The sequence below is a fragment of the Berghia stephanieae genome, chromosome 4, assembly GCF_034508935.2.
Source record: "Berghia stephanieae isolate SIO BIC M18660-M18661 chromosome 4, UCSD_Bste_1.3, whole genome shotgun sequence".
NCBI lineage: Eukaryota > Metazoa > Mollusca > Gastropoda > Nudibranchia > Aeolidiidae > Berghia > Berghia stephanieae.
The window spans coordinates 92,306,854-92,331,853 of record NC_088363.1 but is presented as its reverse complement, the minus strand read 5'-3'; the positions used below and the strand labels follow the sequence as shown (position 1 = coordinate 92,331,853).

At 36.9% G+C, this 25,000-nt stretch overlaps 1 protein-coding gene across 5 annotated transcripts in view; it reads right to left on the bottom strand.

The window, feature by feature from the left end:
• LOC144971586 (allene oxide synthase-lipoxygenase protein-like) overlaps positions 1-25,000 on the bottom strand; it is a gene marked incomplete at its 3' end in the record, with an annotated part of 145,744 nt that overhangs the window by 38,288 nt on the left and 82,456 nt on the right. For 3 of the 5 annotated variants that reach the window (XM_078912642.1, XM_078912644.1, XM_078912645.1), the window contains 2 exon segments: positions 2,182-2,313; positions 5,784-5,828. In XM_078912642.1, coding sequence (XP_078768768.1) covers positions 2,182-2,313; positions 5,784-5,828 — 177 coding nt within the window. 5 annotated transcript variants of the gene reach the window in all.

Sequence of the window (25,000 nt, the reverse complement as noted above, 5' to 3'; positions counted from 1 at the left end):
GTGAGAGAGAGAGTGTGTGTGTGTGAGAGAGAGAGAGAGACAGAGAGAGAGGGGGGGGGAGAGGGAGAGAGATAGAGAGAGAGCATGCATTATGGTCTAGCTGTGTGCAATTAAACAAGACTATGAAGACCACTAATGTCAAAGATTCATCGTTTTAGAAGATAGGGACAAGGGAAATTTGTTATAAAATATTAGATATACACATTATGTATTAAGAAACATAACAAGATTAAGAGAAGGACACGTAGGGTACATAAAATGTTGAAACTTGCAGATTGTGGTAATCACACCTCTGTGGAAAACATTAATAAATATAATGACAGAAAAAAAGCAATCCCATCATAACATTGTAATCTCAAGGGGCGTCAACAGTAAAATGCTACAAACAGGATGAATGAAACACTATAGATGAACGAGATGATGTACCACATCATTTCATTCATCTGTAGTGTTTCATTCACCCTGTTTATTGATAAAGGGGAAATCCGAAACGTCCGTTCTATCTGTTTTCGTAATTGAATTGAAGCTTACATTCAATTTCACATTGTTATTTATTTCTTCGAGCTTCGAGCAGCACCATTTACATTACACAGCGTGAAAGTAGATGGTGAAGAGTAAACTTGTTACAATACAACACAACATGCACTTTTTTCTCCACTCAAAAGTCACAATATACAAACGATGTTATTTATAAAATGGGAAAAAAATCAAATACATACATCAAATAGCAACATCAATAAGCGAGACATCAAATTAAGATTACAGTACAAGAATCCACTGGGTGACCTGCGGAGGAATTGAAAATGTTTGGTCCAGGAAGGGTTCCGTGCAAAATGGACTTTGTCAAAACTGGGGTACCTTTTCATGTACCAATGATATTCAAAGGACAAAATGGTGAAAATCTACACATATCAATCAATATTCATGCCAGTTGTATAAGAGCTATCTACACAGAATTGTAAGTAAAGCTATATTCTGAGGTCTTTAAATCAAATTAAGATATATTTTTCACCGGGCCCATTTAAATGGATATACAATAACTACAACATCTACCATTAACAAAGCAGGACAGATAAAAAAAGATGCACCAGTTTCCATTTTGTCATTTGCTTTTTACATTGCGGTTTTATTGAGACCAATGTTGTCATTTATAAAATAATAAGAGAAGTGTATTTATTTCCTGTTCATTCATAATATTGGTTTCAAGAAGAAAAGTGCAAAAACTGGGACCGTAAAAATAGAAAGATGAGAACCGCCAACGGTTCTCCAACTTGGAACTGGTCCTCGGTTCGCAGCTAAAAAACCGTGGGACCGATTCTTGGGACCGGTCCTCAGCGCGGCACTAGCAAAAACCAATATAACTGTGTTAAATCGTAGACTTACTTCATCTTCGCCAAAAAATAGCACGTCAGGAAAAAAGTCGACGATTGCCAAAATGAACAAAGTGAAACGACTGGGTTTCCGTTTTCGATTCTCAATGTAATCATGATTCCCATCGTGGATGGTTGTGAATTAAATTCAACTCATTGTTCCCGTTCATCGACGAGCAGTGTGACGTCATTTTTAAGTCACAATCAGGCTATGAATTTACGAAGGCTACGCTTAAACCCGGTAAAACGAATTTATTTGTTTTGACTTCCAAATATTCAGTCAAAATGCTATTTTCCTTGACCAAAAAAAACAAAAACAAAACAAAAAAAAAAAAAAAAACAAACAAATTGATTTTGTAGCTCCCTTCAGTCGCTGCACCGCGGCTGAGGCCTTGGGTTTTTTTCGATCCTCTCTCGAGATCGCCCCTTGAGACAAATGTTTTATTAGATAGGCTGAATAAAAGGAATTTAATTTCATATCTAAAAAAAGTAATTCCTCATTATTTATTTAAAGTTTATGTAGAATGAAATAATTTTATTTTTTTTTGGCCATTATAGACTGGACTGTTCTAAGAAATAATGACCAAAAAAACAAAACAAATATAACTATTAACTGGCACATCCAATGCATCACCGATACAAACCATTGCAAAACCAACATAAAAGGGGTATAGGGGTACTTAAGTATACGGACTAGAATACAAAACAAGATGCACCAATGCAAAGTGGTGAAAATGATAGGGACATTCAGAGAGTGATTTGGGTGGGGTGAAGCTACTGGAGGAGGGATGCAAATCATCGAGAAACTAACTGTGGGTTTGTGGAAGGTAGACTGTGTGTAGACGTTGGTCAAGGCCGCCAGGCTGTCGAACTCTCCCGCTGCCATTATCTTCACCAAGACGCTAGTAGCAATAAGCTTGGCCTTTAACGTGACAATGTCCCACTAGTACATGGATGGGAGGATGGATGGATGGATGAATGGATGGGAAGATGGATGGATGGATGGATGGATGGATGGATGGGAGGATGGATGGATGAATGGATGGGAGGATGGATGGATGGATGGATGGATGGATGGATGGATGGATGGTATGGATGGGAGGATGGATGGATGGATGGTGATGGATGGATGGATGGATGAATGGATGGGAGGATGGATGGATGAATGGATGGATGAATGGATGAATGGATAGATGAATGGATGGATGGATGGATGGATGAATGGATAGATGGGAGGATGGATGGATGAATGGATATATAGAGGATATATATAATATACGCACAATCATATCTCAATAATACAGACATCTTTGCTAATCGATTTAATCTGAGTATATCCATAGTTTTTGTACACTTGAAAAAGAAGTACAAAACATTTGATGTTTAATTGTTCGGATTTTCAAGACCTTTGATTTATCGGCTATGTGGTCGTGTGGTATGACACCCGTTTTCGGATCGGAAGGTCCTGGGTTCGAGCCTCGCTCGGCGCATAGTTGAGTCCTTGGAAAAGGCTCTTTACTCACATTCTCTCACCGTACTCAGGTGTAAAATGAGTACCTGGTCGTTAACAGCGTTGTCTCTGTCCGAAAAAATATAATATCGCCTTACAGGAGTCATGTCTTGTTCTAAATGTTAAATGTTGCTGTTGGACAGGGACCCCTTGTAAAGCGCTTTGAGCACGTTTAGGGGATAATGCTCTATATAAAAGCTCAACTTTTTTAAAAAATCGAGTTTTGGATTCATGAGAAGTGATTGTGTTTTGTTTTAGTAGATGGGTAGATATTGTAGAATACATTTTAATAATAGTTATAAAATGTTATTTCAATGCAAATATGAAGGAGGGGGTAATACCAAATTATAACTTAATCCAAATATTTTTAAAAATTATAAAGATTCGTCAACGTAATTCTATTCAGGCCAAACGTTGAGAAAGGCACTACACTATTATAGATACTCGCCTACAGAGTGAATGATCTTCTAGACAAACTGTCGTACTCTGTCACTATGTGGATTTAAAAATTTAGGCCAGAAAACTCGTCCTTCAAAAAAAAACAAAAAAACAAGAAAATTCCCTTTACTCATCCCCATTGGAAAGTTTGTCTTAAGAGTCTATTCCAAAGGAAGACTGGAATAACCCAGGCGTCAGCCGCAGTGCAGCGCCGCAAAGTGAGCTAGGATGATGTGACTTACTCAAGGCCACACAGCCATGCGGGTGATCGAACTCGGTACCTTTTGGGTACGAAGCAAAGACCGTACCGCTGAGATGCACTGTCTAATGGATTAAAATAATATCAAATATCATTGGATTAAAATGACCCTCATCTTGTCAAAAACTCTCACTGAGAAGTCCCGGGTTTGACAGTTTTTGACAAAGTGAGGGTTATTTTGATCGATCGATATAATTTAAAGGACGATTTTCATGGCCCAAATTTGAAAATCGTGTTTTTTCCAGAGTAGGGTAGTATGGACAACGACGACGTTTATTGTCGTAAATTATGGTCATTGTATGATGGTATGATGGTATGTGTATAGGTAAAATACCTCCTCTCTCTCTCTCCCTCTCTATTTATCTCTCTCTCCTTCTCTCTCTCTCTCTCTTTCTCTCTCTCTCTCTCTCTCTCTCTCTCTCTCTCTCTCTCTCTCCTCTTTCTCTATTTCTTTGCATGTGTTTGTGCCTATGTATTTGTTAGTGTGTGTGTGTGTGTGTGTGTGAGAGAGAGAGAGAGAGATAGAGAGAGAGAGAAATAGAGAAAGAGAGAGAAAAAAAAAAAAAGAGAGAGAGAGAGAGAGAGAGAGAGAGAATTTTGAAAGTTGTTCTTTTTGTTTTAAAACTAGTCTTTGGTCATAAAATAAAATCGATTACATATACTGAAAATAGTACATCTCTTTTATCATTATATACTGGAGTATGCTATCGAACCATAAGGAAAAAAAAGAGCGATTGCATAGTTTTATTGAAAAATAACGCTGACAAACGTAATCAAGGGAATACATAGAAAGAAAAATGTTATTAACATTTTTTTAAATACAAAAATAGAACATTGAATTGAAAATGTCCCTGCCTGGATTAGCCTAGGGTGTCGTGGCATTCTGCTCAAAACTGAGAAGGCAGATTGTTTTTCTAAATCAACATAACATCCGAGTTTGAATACAAATTATAATAACAATCAAATGCTGGAATAAAATCCTTGTTACTCGATATTGTAATATCGATATCAAAACGTTATCAAATCGCACAAATAGCTGGCATGTCAAGCAAAAATAAATAAATTAATAAATAAAATTTTAAAACAAATTTTAAAGCGAAAAAAAATATTAAATACTACTGCAAGTGGAACTCCTTTTGAACGATAGAGAAGTAGTGAAGAATATAAAAATAATCTTACACTGGGTAATAGAAAACTAGTAATGTTTACTGATGATTGACAGGGATGGAAAGATATGCAATAATGCTCGCTTTTTTTATTATTATCACCACAATAATAATAATAATAATAATAATAATAATAATAATAATAATAATAATAATAATAATAATAATAATAATAATAATAATAATAATAATAACAATATCGGACATCGCGTTAAACATAATATAGAGAGTTCAGACTTTAAATAATAACTCTTGTAATTTAAATCGACACAAATCATACCAAGTGATTTAACTTGATGTAAATAATACTGAGAACCCAAACACACACGTCCATCAAAAGCCTGGTTCAGGGATTCAAGTCAGTTGTCATTGGTCTTGTTGATATTCTAGGCATAGATTGAAATCTAGCCAATAACATCATTGAAACTTTGCTTTTTTTTTGAAGTGTTTGAATTTCCCTTCTTTTTGAAGTTTAATTAAGTTCCATATGTTACGTATCTAATGTAATAATAATAAATAATAATAAATGGCATTTATATAGCGCTTTACCCCGTTGTCACAGGCTCTAAGCGCTTTACATTGATATAAAACAAAACATATTACAGTCAGACAAGTTTGATGGAAAACTGAATAATGAAGAGCTTATTATACCTTGAAATATTTCTATATGACGAATAATACTTGTTTGCACTGCTGTTGACATGGCTTTCAATCGTGTATGTATATATTATGCATTATTATATTATTATGGTTATCTTCTTTATGCGTGTGTATATGTGTGTGTGTGTGTGTGTGTGTGTGTGTGTGTGTGTGTGCTTTGCATGTCACGGTTAAAGATATATGCTTGTATACCACATATATACGAGTACATTTAAGTTGAAATACTATCTTTACCAGTGTATCATTATTGTAATCTTTAATCAATAGATTTATGGCTTTACTATCAATATTAAGGGTATTCAATGGATTCTATCCTATTTCGCCCTATACCATATGTTATGTTATGTTTTATGTACCTTCATTGTTCGATAATGCCTTACCTTGTAGTCAAAGGAAAACTGTTCATCTGATGGCATACTCTTCACCTAAGAAAAGAAAACAATTTTAAAAAAAGGATGTTTTTAATACAAGATTTACAATTGGATGAAATTACATACAAAGAAAGATTGATAATAGTCTAACTTTTATGTATTTGAGAAATTATAAAGCGGACACTGACTGGAGTAAGATAAATATCTTGAAAAGTGTGTAGGAAACAGATCCGCCATCAAGCAAGAATGAAAAATACAAGAAAATAAAAACCACCAAAAAAATGTAGGTCATCCTTGACTGGGTATCGAACCGCAGACCTCCTGATTGTCGGAAGAGGCCACGCGTTATGAAAATACTATTCAATTCAATCCCAATTGGGAGACGGGGGTGAAGTGGCTGAGTGGTTAAGGCATTGTACTATGACCCAGAAGGTCCCGTTTCGTTTTTGTTTTTGTTGTTGTTGTTCCTTGAGCAAGATTATTAACCCCCAATTTGCTCACTCACTTGGACAACATGGGTGATTCCTGTTGACATCAGAGATCTTGTTTAATGAATGATCTATAATCCTTCGTGAAATGCCAAGGTTACGTTATCTTATGATGTCGTGACGAATTTAAAACAATTGTTTTTTTATTTATCTCTTTTTTTTTTTTGGGGGGGGGGGGGGGGGGATTATCTACAACACCATGACGTGTACAGCCCAGACTTTATGGACACACTGCCCGATAATAAATAAATAAATAAATCGTAGGTAAAAATCTAAAATGTCATTTCCAAGAAGACTATTTCTTTTTGTACCAATGCATCAAATAAAGCCAGTTAAGATTTACTTTTATCATCGTTGACATATTTTCAAGTTTAAGTTAAAAAAAAACAACTGCTGATTTCCAATTGTTCTTGCGAAAAAGAAAAAGAATCTCCATTGTCGTGTTAGGTGGATGAGCCTATAGCACTTTCGTGAACAGAAACATCTTTTCTTATTGAATAAAGATTACCCTCTAAAAACTGTGATTTCACCTAAAAACATCATTTCTGTCTGCATGATTTCAGATATTGATATGAATAATTTAACTCTCTCCTTACCAGCCATTTTCAAGATTTTCCCCAAAACTTCACACCCAACTAAAATAAAAATAAATTTTTTATCATTCAAACACAATTGCAGTAAGTTCTTGCGATACATTATTTCCTTAGCAAAACATGCTCTACAACCATGACGTGTCTACAACACATTGTTCATTTTCTTTAAATTTTATGATGTTCAAAAGAAATTTGAATATGAAAAATGTTGGTTGTATCGTAATGAATGTGACGATTTTCCTTTCGTTGGTACGGAGAGGGTTAAGACCACCTTTGGCTCCAAAACGTGTCCCTAGGTATTCGACCTCGCATCCATGGCTATGCGGCTTTGTGGTCAAGTGGTATGACACTCGCTTTCGGATCGGAAGGTCCTGGGTTCGAGCCTCGCTCGGCGCATAGTTGAGTCCTTGGAAAAAGGCTCTTTAATCACAGTCTCTCACCGTACTCAGATGTAAAATGAGTACCTGGCTGTTAACAGTGTTGTCTCTGTCAGAAAAAAAAATTGTATTATCGCCTAACAGGCGTCATGTCTCGTTCTACATGTTACGTGTTGCTGTTGGTCAGGACCCCTGGGAAAGCGCTTTGAGCACATTTAGTGGATATTGCGCTATATAAAAAGCTCAAAGCTCCAGGTCCCCCATCCTAACTGACCTGTATCTGTAACACTCGTAAACTGAAGCATCGACGACCCATCCTGTCTACTGAAAAGTTAATTACGCATTGCAAACTGCCTTGAGCATAGAACGATGTGCACGTATTTGCAGGTCTGATAACCGGACATCATTATGGGCTTGTGCGGCTATGTGGTCCAGTGGTATGACACTGGCTTTCGGATCGGAAGGTCCTTGGTTCGAGCCTCGCGCTCAGCGCATAGTTGAGTCCTTGGAAAAGGCTCTTTACTCACATTCTCTCACCGTACTCAGGTGTAAAATGAGTACCTGGCCGTAAAGAGCGTTGTTTATGTCGGAAAAAAAAATTTAATGTCGCCTAACATGTTGCTGTTGATCAGGGACCCCTTGTAAAGCGCTTTGAGCACGTTTAGTGGATCTTGCGCTATATAAAAGCTCAATTCAATTTATTATGGGTTTGATTTAGCGTTATTGTAATGGACAATAGTTTAGGATTGCTTGAGAGTATTTCCACTACAACAATGAGGCCATAACAATGAGGATTATCAGACCTGAGAAATCGATAGACGTCGGTATATTATATTATTGGGGACAGCGTGGCTCAGCGGTACGGATTTTGCTTCGTACCCGAAAGATAACTGAGTTCGATCACCCGACGCTGCGCTGCTCTGTGTGGCCTTGAGCAAGTCACCTCGTCCTAGCTCAATTTGCGGCGCTGTACTGCGGCTGACGCCTGGCTGGATTATTCCAGTCTTCCCTTGGAATAGACCCTAGACACAAATTTCCCCTATGGGATGAATAAAGGGAATTTTATTTTATTTTGTTTATTTTATAATGAAATCGTAGACATACGCTGACGCTTTGTAAAGGTGGATATATATATATATATATATATATATATATATATATATATATATATATATATATATATATATATATATCGTTATTCAAACACCAAAATGCAAAAGCGAAAAACTTGTATACCTGTATGAGGTTATATAGAGATAAAAGATAGGAAAATATCACAATCCATTAGGGGAGGGGAGGTGTGTGTGTGTGTGGGGGGGGGGGGGGGGGGGGGGGGGGTGAGAGACAGTGCTGTGTATTTGCAATTAAAAGATATGAACAGCGAGTTATAACTACATTATCATCTACTTGAACTCCCCAACAACGCCAGACACGAAATGTGACGGGGTGAAATGATGATAAATGAAACGAGCCTAAATGAAATTCCAGATTAAACTCATGTTTGAACACCAACGCTTATTTATAGTGGTTGTTTATCTGTTTTGAAAATTATACATTTTATATTTTTAAAACAAATCTACACATCCTAGCAGAGCAATTTATATTTTTTATAACACACACAATCTCATCACATCATCATGCATCTCAATTCATATCTTTCTATCTCATCATCACTCACTCTCTCTCATCATCATCATCTCATCTCTCATCATCATCATCATCATCATCACATTTCTCTCTCACTCATCATATCTCTTCCTTATATCTATATATTATATTTATTATATTATTATTATTATTATTATTATTATTATTATTATTATATTATTATTATTTATTATTATTATTATTATTATATTATTATTATTATATTATTATTATTTTATTATTATTATATTATTATTATTATTATTATTATTTTATTATTATTATTATTATTATTTAATTATTATTAGTATTATTATTATTATTATTATTATTATTAGATAATTATAGATTTGGCAGTTCGCAGATAGGAAGCTTTTGTTCTGCACAACCGGTGGAATAAGTTGCGTTTAACAAAATCTGCATTATCATTATTATTATTATTATTATCATCATCATCATCATCATCATCATCATCATCATCATCATCATCATCATCATCATCATCATCATTATAATAGTTGTTGTTGTTGTTATTATTAGTATTAACATTATGGCTAAGTGAAGACGGCATTGCAATTCATCTGGGTACGAATTCTTGGAATCACGTTTTCACATTTTTATCGAGCATTGCCCCAAAGCACGCCCTATGGCTAGTGTGAAGGGCTACACTGCGGCTGACGCCAGGTTTAACTTAGCCTTTTCATGAAATAGAACCTAAAGATATTTTTCTATGAGGATGAGGAAGGGTATTTTAATAATTTATATATATTATATATATATATATATATATATATATATATATATATATATATATATATATATAATATAATTTATTTATTCATCGTTCTATCTGTCTAAGTCGTTATATGCTTCTATTTTAATTATTTATTTTTATTTAATTTTAAAATATCAATATTGTCGCAAACTATCTTTAAAAAGGGACATAATTCACAAGAGAATCGATGACAGGAGCTGACAGAGAATCGAATAATCCATAAGTATGGAGATAATGCTATGAAAATGAAATTAAAGTTCACATTATCATATCATCTCAACGGCCGTTAACTTCATTACTGGGAAAGAATGAGGAAAAGCAATTCTGACAAGTGGACAGGTTTCGCCTTGCATGCGGATGTATATTTTATCCCACATTTTAGCTTGAGTAAAGGGATAGATAGAGATAAAACTTGAGCTTTTCATATAGTGCAATATCCACTAAAAGTGCTCAAAGCGCTTTACAATGGTCCCTAACCAACAGCAACGCTGTGTTGCTGTTGGTCAGGGCCCTTTGTAAAGCGCTTTGAGCATGTTTAGTGTATATTTATTGCTTTATATAAAAGCTCGAGTATTTTTTGTTTAAAATAATGAGTACCTGGCCGGTAACAGTGTTGTCTCAGTCAAAAAAAATGTAACAGCGTCTTACAGGCGTCATGTCTCATCCAATATGTCAAGAGTTGCTGTCAGCTTGGGACCCCGTGGTAAGGGTTTAGAGCACATTCAGCAGATAATGAGAAATATAAAAGCTCAAAGTTAAAAGCCGGAAAACCATCAGCTGCTTTAAGAAATACACGTATAATCAAAGAACGTCACACCATCTTCACCGAAACAAAATTATTTTTCAATGTTTCAATGTTCCCAATAGGCTTCAACAGTCTTCACTTCACGTCCCTCGTAATGACGCATGGTAACTTAGTAACTGGCTCTAAACTATCGGAACAAAGGCGGACGCCGTTATGAAATATTTCTCCGACGAGCATAAAAACGTATACAGAGGAGAAAAACATTATAAATCTGATCATGTTTTGACTTTTATACATTCTGATCACATGACATATGAAAAGTTCTAGCTTAGCCAGCATGAAGAAAAAAAAGTAACGATTGTCTTTGTTTAGAACCACGATGGCCGCCACTGCTAGGCGACGTGACATCAGACTACTGAATCCAATTCTCAGAGAAATGAAATGACCTTTTAGAAAAGACATTGAGAACAGATCTAGATACTCGAATGAAGTCATTTTCTGTTTCATTTTAAAATATAAGTTTATTTATTTATTTATCTATTTATTTACTGATTTATTTATATAATTTTTTTTATCTTATTCTTATTTTGCTGTTATCATTTAATGTTTTGTTTTTTTTTGTTGTTTTTTTTGGTTTTTGACTTTTTAATTTATGGGTTTTTAAAAAAATATTAAGGTCAATATCCCTATACCTGTTTATTGTCGTATTTAAAAGACGGAGATAAACCTAAATTGGCAAAGCAACGACAAACATTGGTTGTCTCCCATGCCTGAGGTTATAAGAAAAAAAAAAGATACTCGAATCACAGGATAAAAGAAATATAAAGTTTTGTACAGTTTGCCATGTTTCTGTATTGTGAATCGTTAAAAAGGGAAAGGGAAAATCAGTTATCAAATGAATGACAAACTGTATTCTACAATGGAAGCAGTGTAAATGTTGCTGCTGGAAGCTCGAAGAAATAAATAATAATGTGAAGTTGAATGTAAGCTTCAATTTAATTACAAAAACAGATCAACTGAACGTTTTGGGTTTCCCCTTTATCAACAAAACAGGATGATTGAAACACCACAGATGAATGAGATGATGTTCAGTTGATCTGTTTTTGTAATTAAATTGAAGCTTACATTCAACTTCACGTTATTATTTATTACAATGGAAGCAATGCAATATGATAAGGGCACAATTAAAATTGAAATATTATGCTTTTAATTTATGAAAAGAATTCGCTGAACAATAATAGAGATAAATATTTCAATGAACAAGCATTGCTGTCTTTTGTAACATAATGCCATTTGAGGTACATCTATGCTTCGTTATGGTGCTGATAGTGACGGCGGTGATGATGATGATGATGATGATGATGATGATGATGATGATGATGATGATGATGAAGAAGATGATGATGATAATGATGATTATCGATAATCATCATCATCATCATCTTCATCATCATCATCATCATCATCATCATCATCATCATCATCATCATTATTTTTTAAAAAATTATTATTAATATATTATTATATTATTATTATTATTATTATTATTATTATTATTATTATTATTATTATTATTATTATTATTATTATTATTATTATTATTATCATTATTATTATGATAAAGAGAAAGAAGAGGAGGACGAGGAGGAGGAAGCGGAGGAGGGGGGGGGGTGAGGAAGGAGAAGAGGAGGATGAGATGGTGGTGGTGGTGGTGCTGGTGGTGAAGAAGGATTGGGGGGGGGGAAGAGGAGATGAAAAGAGAGGATAAAGTAAGGAGCAGAACCATGACAAGATTTATAAACTTCACAGACTTTCTTCGATCATAGCCCTCCCACTCCACCCCACTCTACAAACTCTTCCTTTGGCCCATACCCCCCCCCCCCCCCCCCCCCCTTTCTCGTTATCTTCAGACGTGTATCCTAAACAATACTATTATTATGATCCGTATTGATGTTATGCGTTTAGGTAAAACACTTACAACAACCGCCAACCGGATATAGCGTGTCAACACAGCACAATACTATGTGTAACCTTTATCGTTCATAGTCTGATTGACATATAATTAAGCGAAAACTATAATAATAAAAAGGATTGTCCAAAAAAATAATAACAAAGGGTTGAGTGACGTCAATTTCGTTGTCTCCGCTATTCGATGCGTTAGAAAACCAACGCCCTGCATGCCAGCCGGATTCAAAAGTACAAGGTGTGTTCGTTATCGCCATCTGCCGTGGAATATCGGTTAGTTTGGGGGATGTTTTTCTAATGTTTTTTAATACATACATGTAAACCTATTTGTAATCGTCTGATTTGTTATGGAGCGACAAAAAATAAATCAACTTAGAGGGAGAGGTTACCGGTGCTCTCTCTCTCTCTCTCTCTCTCTCTCTCTCTCTCTCTCTCTCTCTCTCTGTCTCTCTCTGTCTCTCTCTATCTATCTATATTCACTCTGTCTATCTATCTACCTATCTATCTATCCATCCATCCATCCATCCATCCACACATCCATCCATCAATCCATCCAACGATACATCCATCCATCTCTCTCTCTCTCTCTCTCTCTCTCTCTCTCTCTCTCTCTCTCTCTCTCTCTCTCTATGTCTGTACGTATTAGTGAGTCATCTTTCTCATATCCGTATATTCATTCATCAACCCATCTGCATAAATAACATTCACATACCACGCACAACTCATGGCGCAATTTTAAAATTCCTTACTCCTTGAACCTTAAGATGTCACATGCATGTTTATTACACATACTGTTCTAATAAACATTTCCATAGCCTTGCCCCATAAATATTTAAACAGCATATTATAATAAACAACCGCACAGTCTAATTAAACGTCTCTATAAGCCTTTGATCTCGTTGAACCCCGAGTTTATGGTCCTTTAAACAAGTAGCTGATTAGTCCAGCTAGGACGCAGGGTCCTAAAACAACCCAAGAACCAAACCACTACCGTAATGATATTGATGACATAAATAAAAATTAATTAAAATCTTTTTATTTTCTTTGGAGGGGAGGGAGGGGGGGGGGGTAGTGTTTCATCCATCCGTTTTGTTGATAAAGGGGGAACCCGAAACGTCCATTTATCTGTTTTCGTATATTAAATTGAAGGTTACATTCAATTTCACATTGTTATTTATAACAACTGTCATAGTCAGTGATAACTGCTTTGGGTCGGTTTTAAATTGAATAGAGACCGTCGATGATGCTTTTCTTCTCATTTTATGTGTGTGTGTTTTGTTTTTTGTTTTTTGTTTTTTTTTGTTTTTTTTCATGTTTGTTTTTCTGTTTTGTTTTTGTTCTTGTTGGTTTAATTATTTTTTTTTCATCGTAGATTCAATAGCGTGTCGATTCGGTCGATTGAAACAAAAACGAATATTTTAGTTTGTAGGATTTTTACGTGTATTTTGTTTTTTTGTTTGTATGTGTATATTTCAAGCCCATCGAATCTGATAGTCAGTGATAACTGATACAGTCGATTTAAATGGAAATGAGTCTATTTGATGGTTTGTTTGTTTGTTTTCCAATGTGTATTGACAGTGATACTCAGCTTAGATTGTTCAATCGGATTATTTTTATTTTTTTTAAAAAACCTCTTGGGCTCCGCCTCGATTTTAAAACGCTGTTAATGCTCCTCTCTATGACATGACGAGATGTCATTCTATCGATCGCTCCATGTTAACTATCATTTACCTCTTTCACGGGCATAGAGTGTGACGAGGGTACCCATTCCATCCACGTATTTTCAATTGATCAACCTTGTTATTTTTATTCTTTTTTCTTGGGGGGCGGATGATGGGTATTAATTCACTCAATCCTATAGGGAATGAGATTAGCGGAAGAGTAGCGTCCCTTGATTGGACATCACCCATAGTCTGTGACGTCACCGACGGAAATGTTATTAGAGAGAGAACGTCATGTTGGTTGTGCGCATGCGTCTCTCGTCCTCGCTTCCGCACAACCAACATGACGTTCTCTCTCTAATAACTTTTCCGCCGGTGACGTCACAGACTATGGGTGACGTCCAATCAAGGTACGCTAATCTCATTCCCTATAGATTTTTGCTACTTTTCAAAATTGGAAAAAAAAATGTATTAAAAATAAGAATGTTTTATTCAACCGCCATGAACATGTAAAAATGAAAAACATTAGCTTTGATACTTTGCCTATAGATAGTTTGTCTCTGTACGTAATAAATTGGCAAGTAACCCGGGGAATCTACGGATATAGTCGGCGGTAGGGTTGAGTGAGTTAAGCCTAACCAGTGAACTACCGTTCTGGACAAAAACGTATTTTAAAATTTGACCAGACAACCCGTCCTTCAAATATCGATTGATTTAACTTGAATTCAATACCCAGGTTTTGCCAAGAGAATATGATCGGAGTCTATTTCAAGCCATGCATAGCTGCTACGTGGCTACGTTTTTGCTTAAAGATAAAACTTTTTTTTTAAAAATACCGACACCTGCGCTCGAAACCAGGTCTTACGGGTTTAAGTGCAATTCATTTATATGAACAATCTTTACAACAACTGCTGTAAGAGAGTAAGCTTATGCAAGAAATTTACGCAAGAGTTTTGATAAAAACATTACAATAAAACACGGCAAATATTAGAAAGAACCATGGGGGTAGCTGCAGGAGATTGCATTTATTCTCGGCTGTGTCGACAAAACACTGTTGTTGCAACTCGGGAGATACGTAAAAAAAAACAGCGGATATCAGTAACAGATTGATGCTATTTTTGGTTGTTATACATAAATTGCGGTCATTTATCAAATTACTTTTATGTCATAAGAGGCGAGGGTTGATAGTAATATTCGAGAAAATTCTTGTCGTTTTTAATATACAAGTTGTGTATGATTTGCTATTACTTGAAAGAGGCAGGTTTTGAATATTAATTTGAGATGTCAAAATCAGTTAGAGGAGTGGCCAAAAAGAATTGTGGGATAGTTTACGAACGGGTTCAAATCAGAGTGTTTCTATTCTATATGTCATTTTTCTACATTCGACTTGAAAATGAGCTGCACGTTTTAACTTTGGTACTCACCACCATTGACTGCATATTTTTTTGGGACTTTAAAAAAAAAATGAGTCGAATATGTGAGTTACATGTTTTTAAAAGTTAAATAAAGCCACTATATTGAATCATTAGCCTTTACGTACGTATGTGTGTTCTACGCCACACAACCACTATACGAAAAACCTGAAATGTCACGCATAAACTGGTTTCTGGTTTACTTTCTTGCTGTCTCTGGCACTCATACACATTTTAAAAAAATAAAACTAGTAAAAAGCTCGCAATTTCGCGGGAAAAGAACTATTTACACATTCGATATTATACTCACCATCATTTAATGAGGGCAGATTGGTAAACAACGTTGTCTGTGTAACTTGGTATATCTTCGGTTGATTTTTTTTTTCTGTGTGGCAAATCTAAACATCATAAAACTATTTTTTTACAGATCGATATGTGCGGCTATGTGGTCTTGTGGTATGACACTCGGAAGGTTCTGGGTTCGAGCCTCGCTCGGCGCATAGTTGAGTCCTTGGAGAAGGCTCTTTACTCACATTCTCTCACCGTACTCAGGTGTAAAATGAGTACCTGGCCGTTAACAGCGTTGTCTCAGTCCGAAAAAATTTGTAATATCGCCTTTAAGGCGTCATGTCCCGTCTTAAATGTTAAATGTTATTGTTGTCCTGGGAGCCATTGTAAAGCGCTTTGAGCGTTTAGTGGATATTGCGCTATATAAAGCTCAATTTTTTATATGTAAAACTTGAAAATCATTCTAAAATTAAGAGTGATTCTATCATCCGTTGACTCCAATGATTATTTAGAAAACCTCCAGAGCATAAGGATCGGTTATCAATTAGACCCTGGCCATCGTCATCTGTTGTCAGGTGCATTTGCGCATACGACCTACAAACGTTACGGACCGATTTTGATCGTTGATGCGGCTCAAAAGATTCTTCTCGATCTATATCAATTTCCACAAAAGAGTAAAAATAATACTTAAAACAGATAAGTGCCCGTTCGAAATAGAATTTATTTTACCGCAAATATTACGGGTTGTCCACTCTAGTAGTTTTAAAAGAAAGTAGCACGTCAATTTTACGACATTCATCACACTGATGGGGGGACGTGTGTGTGTGTGTGTGTGTGTGTGTGTGTGTGTGTCCCCGGCAAACGTTACTTTTACCCATATCACCGCCAGAACCATCGCCACATATGGGCTATATTATTTATTATCCTGAAGGCTTGTCCACAATCCTGCTACCAGAGAATGGCAATTATCTTATTATGTTCATAATAATAAATATAGCCTTACACATCCCGTCATTCTTGCATTGTGCATGTAATATCAAAGGACATCCCAATAATATATTTTCCATCTTTGCGTAAGAGTAAGTTAGTAAAGGTATCGTTTCGTACCATCGACTCGGTGGATAATATGTTACAGTGAATGACATAATCAGTTGAATGGTGAAAAGGTTTGAACTGAGATATTGCCAAGGTTAGTTAGAACGTCAATTTATATCAAAAATGAGTTCTTGTCATAAATGATTAAATCAACCCTTTTTCGTACATCTTCGGGAAATATCAAAGCTTAATTTCACTTCTAAATAATATTTCACAGCTAGATGAAAAAGTATGACATTTGAGAAAAGTTGCTGGATACCTTTCCCATACATCTGACCATAACTTCATGAAAAATCATCCGACTTACTTCAAATAAAGATTAAAATGGCATGGGGAGCATATTCTTTCAGAAACTGCAAAATAAAAGTGCAAATCCAAAATTTTAACCTTCCGACTGAATATGTCCTACACTGACACATATTCATAGCCTAAAGTAACTTTTTACTGTATTTGTTTTTCTTGACTCTATATGAATCCTTGATTTGGATATGAATTATTATTGTTGTTATTATGTTTTCACTTAAAATTGATATTTATATTGTAAAGTGCCCAGAGCTTGTGTTTTACACGAGAATGAGCGCTATATAAATGTGTATTATTATTATTATTATTACTATTATTATTATTATTATTATTATTATTATTATTATTATTATTATTATTATTATTATTATTATTATTATTATTAAAGACGATGCTGTCTTCTAACTGGACATTTCAAGAAGTATCCAGCTCCTGTCTAGTGCCGATGCAGGAGTGGCAGTATGGTGATGTTTTGTAGCCTCATCCATGTTGTCATTGTAGGAGTGGTAGTGTGGTGATGTTTTGTAGCCTCATCAATGTTGTCATTGTAAGAGTGGCGGGGTGGTGATGTTTTGTAGCCTCATCCATGTTGTCATTGTAAGAGTGGCGGGGTGGTGATGTTTTGTAGCCTCATCCATGTTGTCATTGTAAGAGTGGCGGTGTGGTGATGTTTTGTAGCCTCATCAATGTTGTCATTGTAAGAGTGGCGGGGTGGTGATGTTTTGTAGCCTCATCCATGTTGTCATTGTAAGAGTGGCGGGGTGGTGATGTTTTGTAGCCTCATCCATGTTGTCATTGTAGGAGTGGCAGTATGGTGATGTTTTGTAGCCTCATCCATGTTGTCATTGTAGGAGTGGCAGTGTGGTGATGTTTTGTAGCCTCATCAATGTTGTCATTGTAGGAGTGGCGGTGTGGTGATGTTTTGTAGCCTCATCCATGTTGTCATTGTAGGAGTGGCGGTGTGGTGATGTTTTTTAGCCTCATCCATGTTGTCATTGTAGGAGTGGCAGTGTGGTGATGTTTTGTAGCCTCATCCATGTTGTCACTGTAGGAGTGGCAGTATGGTGATGTTTTGTAGCCTCATTCATGTTGTCATTGTAGGAGTGGCGGTGTTATGATGTTTTGTAGCCTCATCCATGTTGTCATTGTAGGAGTGGCGGTGTTATGATGTTTTGTAGCCTCATCCATGTTGTCATTGTAAGAGTGGCGGGGTGGTGATGTTTTGTAGCCTCATCCATGTTGTCATTGTAGGAGTGACAGTATGGTGATGTTTTGTAGCCTCATCCATGTTGTCATTGTAGGAGTGGCAGTATGGTGATGTTTTGTAGCCTCATCCATGTTGTCATTGTAGGAGTGGCAGTGTGGTGATGTTTTGTAGCCTCATCAATGTTGTCATTGTAGGAGTGGCGGTGTTATGATGTTTTGTAGCCTCATCCATGTTGTCATTGTAGGAGTGGCGGTGTGGTGATGTTTTGTAGCCTCATCAATGTTGTCATTGTAGGAGTGGCGGTGTGGTGATGTTTTGTAGCCTCATCCATGTTGTCATTGTAGGAGTGGCGGGGTGGTGATGTTTTGTAGCCTCATCCATGTTGTCATTGTAGGAGTGACAGTGTGGTGATGTTTTGTAGCCTCATCCATGTTGTCATTGTAGGAGTGGCGGGGTGGTGATGTTTTGTAGCCTCATCCATGTTGTCATTGTAGGAGTGGCGGGGTGGTGATGTTTTGTAGCCTCATCCATGTTGTCATTGTAAGAGTGGCAGTGTGGTGATGTTTTGTAGCCTCATCCATGTTGTCATTGTAGGAGTGGCGGTGGTGTGATGTTTTGTAGCCTCTTCATGTTGTCATTGTAGGAGTGGCAGTGTGGTGATGTTTTGTAGCCTCATCAATGTTGTCATTGTAGGAGTGGCAGTGTTATGATGTTTTGTAGCCTCATCAATGTTGTCATTGTAGGAGTGGCAGTGTGGTGATGTTTTGTAGCCTCATCCATGTTGTCATTGTAGGAGTGGCAGTGTTATGATGTTTTGTAGCTTCATCATTTGTCATGTAGATGGCAGTGTGGTTGTTTTGTAGCCTCATCAATGTTGTCATTGTAGGAGTGGCAGTGTGTGATGATGTTTTGTAGCCTCATCACATGTTGTCATTGTAGAGTGGCAGTGTGGTGATGTTTTGTAGCCTCATCCATGTTGTCATTGTAGGAGTGCCGTGTTATGATGTTTTGTAGCCTCATCAATGTTGTCATTGTAGGAGTGGCAGTGTGGTGATGTTTTGTAGCCTCATCCATGTTGTCATTGTAAGAGTGGCGGGGTGGTGATGTTTTGTAGCCTCATCAATGTTGTCATTGTAGGAGTGGCAGTGTGGTGATGTTTTGTAGCCTCATCCATGTTGTCATTGTAGGAGTGCCGGTGTTATGATGTTTTGTAGCCTCATCAATGTTGTCATTGTAGGAGTGCAGTGGTATGTTTGTAGCCTCATCATGTTCATTGTAGATGGCATGTGGTGATTTTTGTAGCCTATCCATGTTGTCATTGTAGGAGTGGCGGGGTGGTGATGTTTTGTAGCCTCATCCATGTTGTCATTGTAGGAGTGGCGGGGTAGTGATGTTTTGTAGCCTCATCCATGTTGTCATTGTAGGAGTGGCGGTGTTATGATGTTTTGTAGCCTCATCCATGTTGTCATTGTAGGAGTGGCGGGGTGGTGATGTTTTGTAGCCTCATCCATGTTGTCATTGTAAGAGTGGCAGTGTGGTGATGTTTTGTAGCCTTATCCATGTTGTCATTGTAGAGTGGGGGGTGGTGATGTTTGTAGCCTCATCCATGTTGTCATTGTAGGAGTGGCAGTGTGGTGATATTTTGTAGCCTCATCCATGTTGTCATTGTAGGAGTGGCAGTGTGGTGATGTTTTGTAGCCTTATCCATGTTGTCATTGTAGGAGTGGCGGGGTGGTGATGTTTTGTAGCCTCATCCATGTTGTCATTGTAGGAGTGGCGGTGTGGTGATGTTTTGTATCCTCATCCATGTTGTCATTGTAGGAGTGGCGGTGTTATGATGTTATGTAGCCTCATCAATGTTGTCATTGTAGGAGTGGCGGGGTGGTGATGTTTTGTATCCTCATCCATGTTGTCATTGTAGGAGTGGCAGTGTTATGATGTTTTGTATCCTCATCCATGTTGTCATTGTAGGAGTGGCAGTGTTATGATGTTTTGTATCCTCATCCATGTTGTCATTGTAGGAGTGGCGGTGTTATGATGTTTTGTAGCCTCATCCATGTTGTCATTGTAGGAGTGGCGGGGTGGTGATGTTTTGTATCCTCATCCATGTTGGCATTGTAGGAGTGGCAGTGTTATGATGTTTTGTATCCTCATCCATGTTGTCATTGTAGGAGTGGCGGTGTTATGATGTTTTGTAGCCTCATCCATGTTGTCATTGTAGGAGTGGCAGTGTGGTGATGTTTTGTAGCCTCATCCATGTTGTCATTGTAGGATTGGCAGTGTGGTGATGTTTTGTAGCCTCATCCATGTTGTCATTGTATGAGTGGCGGTGTTATGATGTTTTGTAGCCTCGTCAATGTTGTCATTGTAAGAGTGGCAGTGTTATGATGTTTTGTAGCTTCATCAATGTTGTCATTGTAGGAGTTGCAGTGTGGTGATGTTTTGTAGCTTCATCCATGTTGTCATTGTAGGAGTGGCAGTGTGGTGATGTTTTGTAGCCTTATCCATGTTGTCATTGTAGGAGTGGCGGTGTTATGATGTTTTGTATCCTCATCCATGTTGTCATTGCATGAGTGGCGGTGTTATGATGTTTTGTAGCTTCATCCATGTTGTCATTGTAGGAGTGGCAGTGTTATGATGTTTTGTAGCCTCATCCATGTTGTCATTGTAGGAGTGGCAGTGTGGTGATGTTTTGTAGCTTCATCCATGTTGTCATTGTAGGAGTGGCAATGTTATGATGTTTTGTAGCTTCATCCATGTTGTCGTTGTAGGAGTGGCAGTGTGGTGATGTTTTGTAGCTTCATCCATGTTGTCATTGTAGAAGTGGCAGTGTGGTGATGTTTTGTAGCCTCATCCATGTTGTCATTGTAGGAGTGGCAGTGTTATGATGTTTTGTAGCTTCATCCATGTTGTCATTGTAGGAGTGGCAGTGTGGTGATGTTTTGTAGCTTCATCCATATTGTCATTGTAGGAGTGGCAGTGTGGTGATGTTTTGTAGCTTCATCCATGTTGTCATTGTAGGAGTGGCAGTGTGGTGATGTTTTATAGCTTCATCCATGTTGTCATTGTAGGAGTGGCGGTGTTATGATGTTTTGTAGCCTCATCCATGTTGTCATTGTAGGAGTGGCGGTGTTATGATGTTTTGTAGCCTCATCCATGTTGTCATTGTAGGTCGTGGCGGTGTTATGATGTTTTGTAGCCTCATCCATGTTGTCATTGTAGGAGTTGCAGTGTTATGATGTTTTGTAGCTTCATCCATGTTGTCATTGTAAGAGTGGCGGGGTGGTGATGTTTTGTAGCCTCATCCATGTTGTCATTGTAGAAGTGGCGGGGTCGTGATGTTTTGTAGCCTCATCAATGTTGTCATTGTAGGAGTGGCAGTGTTATGATGTTTTGTAGCCTTATCCATGTTGTCATTGTAAGAGTGGCGGGGTGGTGATGTTTTGTAGCTTCATCCATGTAACAAGAGACTGCTATCAAATTGCAAGTGGACTACCAGTTGCAATGCTATGGTATTGATCACATCATATTTGTAGTGTCATCTCATAGGTTTAGTTTACCACAATTTATATATAAATGATTAGTAATTCTGTATTCGTTTGTTTTAAATGCCATTGATAATCAATATGTTAACATTTTTATAATGTGTATTGCATAACCCGTCTATTGTGCGCCAATGGCTATACTGTATGGAAGATGCGCTATATAAATAAATTGAATTATTATTATCATCATTATTATTATTATTATCATCACCATCATTATCATCATCATCATCATCTCGTCATTATTATTATTATTATTATTATTATTATTATTATTATTATTATTATTATTATTATTATTATTATTATTATTATTATTATTATTATTATTATTATCATTATTATATTATCCTCAGTGAGAGTGATCTGGTGACTCGACTTGATGGGTGTGATTATGGTGCGTTACGGAACCACAATGAGTACACTGGAACGTAAATGCCAGAGTCAGGGAGAATAACAACCATCAAGCCAGACGGGGTCTTGTTACATTCGTAAGGGTTTTCCATGTGTATGTGGATTTCAGAAGACGTGGGCTGTTTTTTAATATTATGAAAAAAAGCTATTTGTAGGCACTTATAGGAATGAGATGGTTAATTTGAGGAACATCAAAAGATGAGCGAGAATCAGTTAGGAAAAAAAACAAGCTTTTTACAGGCCAATATGCACTAAACGTGCTCAAAGCCCTTTACGAAGGGACAGCAACACTTAACATATAAAACGAGACATGTTAGGCGATATTACAATTTTTTTCCGTCTGAGACAACGCTGTTAATATATAATATAATATAATGAACTTATATAGCGCCTAGTTCCAATTTGGAATTGCTCACTGGCGCTTTACATCAACACATCATGTATGATATACAAATATAGAACTGGCATGTTAAAACCACACAAATTCGATAATAACATAATATATTATAATAAAATACATACTAAGAGTCCAAATTATATGCCCTACAGAAAAGCTCAGTTTTTAACCGTTTTCTAAAGATAAGTGGATTTTCACTATTTTTAGTTTCAATATTGATGGAGTTCCACAGTCGGGGGGCATGGTGGTCAAAGGATTTCTCATGAAAAACTAACGATTTTGGGGGTTCCCTTAGGATATTTAAATTAGCAGATCTTAAATTTCGACTGGGTTCATAAAGGTGGATAAGTTCCTGAAGGTAAACAGGAGCGGAATTGTTTAAGCAATTGAAAACATGGGTGAGTATTTTAAATTCAATCCTAAACTTTACAGGTAGCCAGTGTAGGTCCTCCAAAATCGGTGTTATATGCTCGCGCTTTTTAGATAACGTTACCAATCGAGCTGCTTTGTTCTGTATCTTTTGGAGTCGATTAATGACATTATTATCACAACCATAGAGCAAGCTATTGCAATAATCAAGGCGGGTAAGAAGCAAAGAGACCACAAGAAGTTTAGTAGTATCAATATCAAGAAGCCTTCTAATAGCACCAATAGATCTAAGGTAAAGATTGCAGGATCTAGTTACATTAGTGACATGGGCAGACATGTTTAATTTGGTATCTATCTATTTAACTATCTATCTATCTATCTATTGATCGATCCATCCATTTATCTATTCCTCTCTGTCTCTCTCTCTCTCTCTCTCTCTCTCTCTCTCTCTCTCTCTCTCTCTTTCTTTCTTTCTCTCCCCCTCTCTCTCTTTCTTTCTCTCCCCCCCCCCAGGAATGGCCAGGTACTCATTTTACATCTGAGTACGGTGAGAGAGTGAATGTAAAGAGCCTGTTTTCCAACGACACAACGATGCGCCGTTCAGAGCTGGACTCGAACCCAAGACCTTACCTTCCGATCCGAAGGTGAGTGCCATACCACTAGACAACATAGCCACACATTTCAGTGAGCAAACAAATCTGTCATTATCATTAAAATGAGAAGACAATTTAATCTTATTAGCGCCAGGTTCGGAATTGATTATAGATTCATTGCAGCATTCAAGTTCTAGGGACCCGACCGATCCTACCTACTATATGATTTATGAAAAGATGGGATCTTTCCCTATAAAACGAATAAACCCAAACCATAACCAAGCAAACGTTTTTTTAATTTATTTTATTTATTTATAATGCTATTGTTCTTTTAAAAATTATCTCAGCGATTACAATCAAGATGTTAAATTATGCGTGGCAAATTAAATGGAATCTAGCTGTATTTGATGGAGGCCATTTTAGTTGTCATGACAACACGACGCAATTAGTCTTATGTAGACGCTTGGAGTCATTTAAGCATAGTTCTTGTCCATTTTTCTAGTTGGTAGTGGACATATTAAATAAGCTTGAGAAAGAGGGAAAATTATAGATATAGATAAATAGAGAGAGAGAGAGAGAGAGGGGGGGGGGGGAGAGAAAGAAAGAGAGAGAGAGAGGGAGAGAAAGAGAGAGAGAGAGAGAGAGAGAGAGAGAGGAATAGATAAATGGATGGATCGATCAATAGATAGATAGATAGATAGATAGTTAAATAGATAGATAGATAATGAGTGTGAGAGAGATGTATACACAAACACACACACACACACACACATATGTATATATATATATATATATATATATATATATTATATATACATATATTATATAATATAAATATATATATATATATATATATGTGTGTGTGTGTGTGTTTGTGTGTGTGTGTGTGTTTGTGTGCGAGTGAGAATGAGAGAGAGAGAGAGAGAGAGAGAGAGAGAGAGAGAGAGAGAGAGAGAGAGAGAGGGGGGGGGGGGCGAAGAAATAGGGCGGTTTTAACTTGTAAGTCTTTACAAAGTCTTTACTAAGCATGATTAATTCACCCTGGCCATTCGTAGAGTGACACCCGTATAAAGTAAACATGAATTCTAATATATTATGTTGTAATAGGGTGGGGGACAACGGGTTGGCCTGTCCAATAAAGATTGTATTTCCCTATCAAGTATTACCTTCTATGGCTTTGCCCAAGTGTGGGATACACGGGCGTAAACTGAGAAAACACATTTTCTTGTTTTGACTATAGGGAATGAGATTACCGGAAGAGTAGCGTCCCTTGATTGGACGTCACCCATAGTCTGTGACGTCACCGGCGGAAAAGTTATTAGAGAGAGAACGTCATGTTGATTGTGCGCATG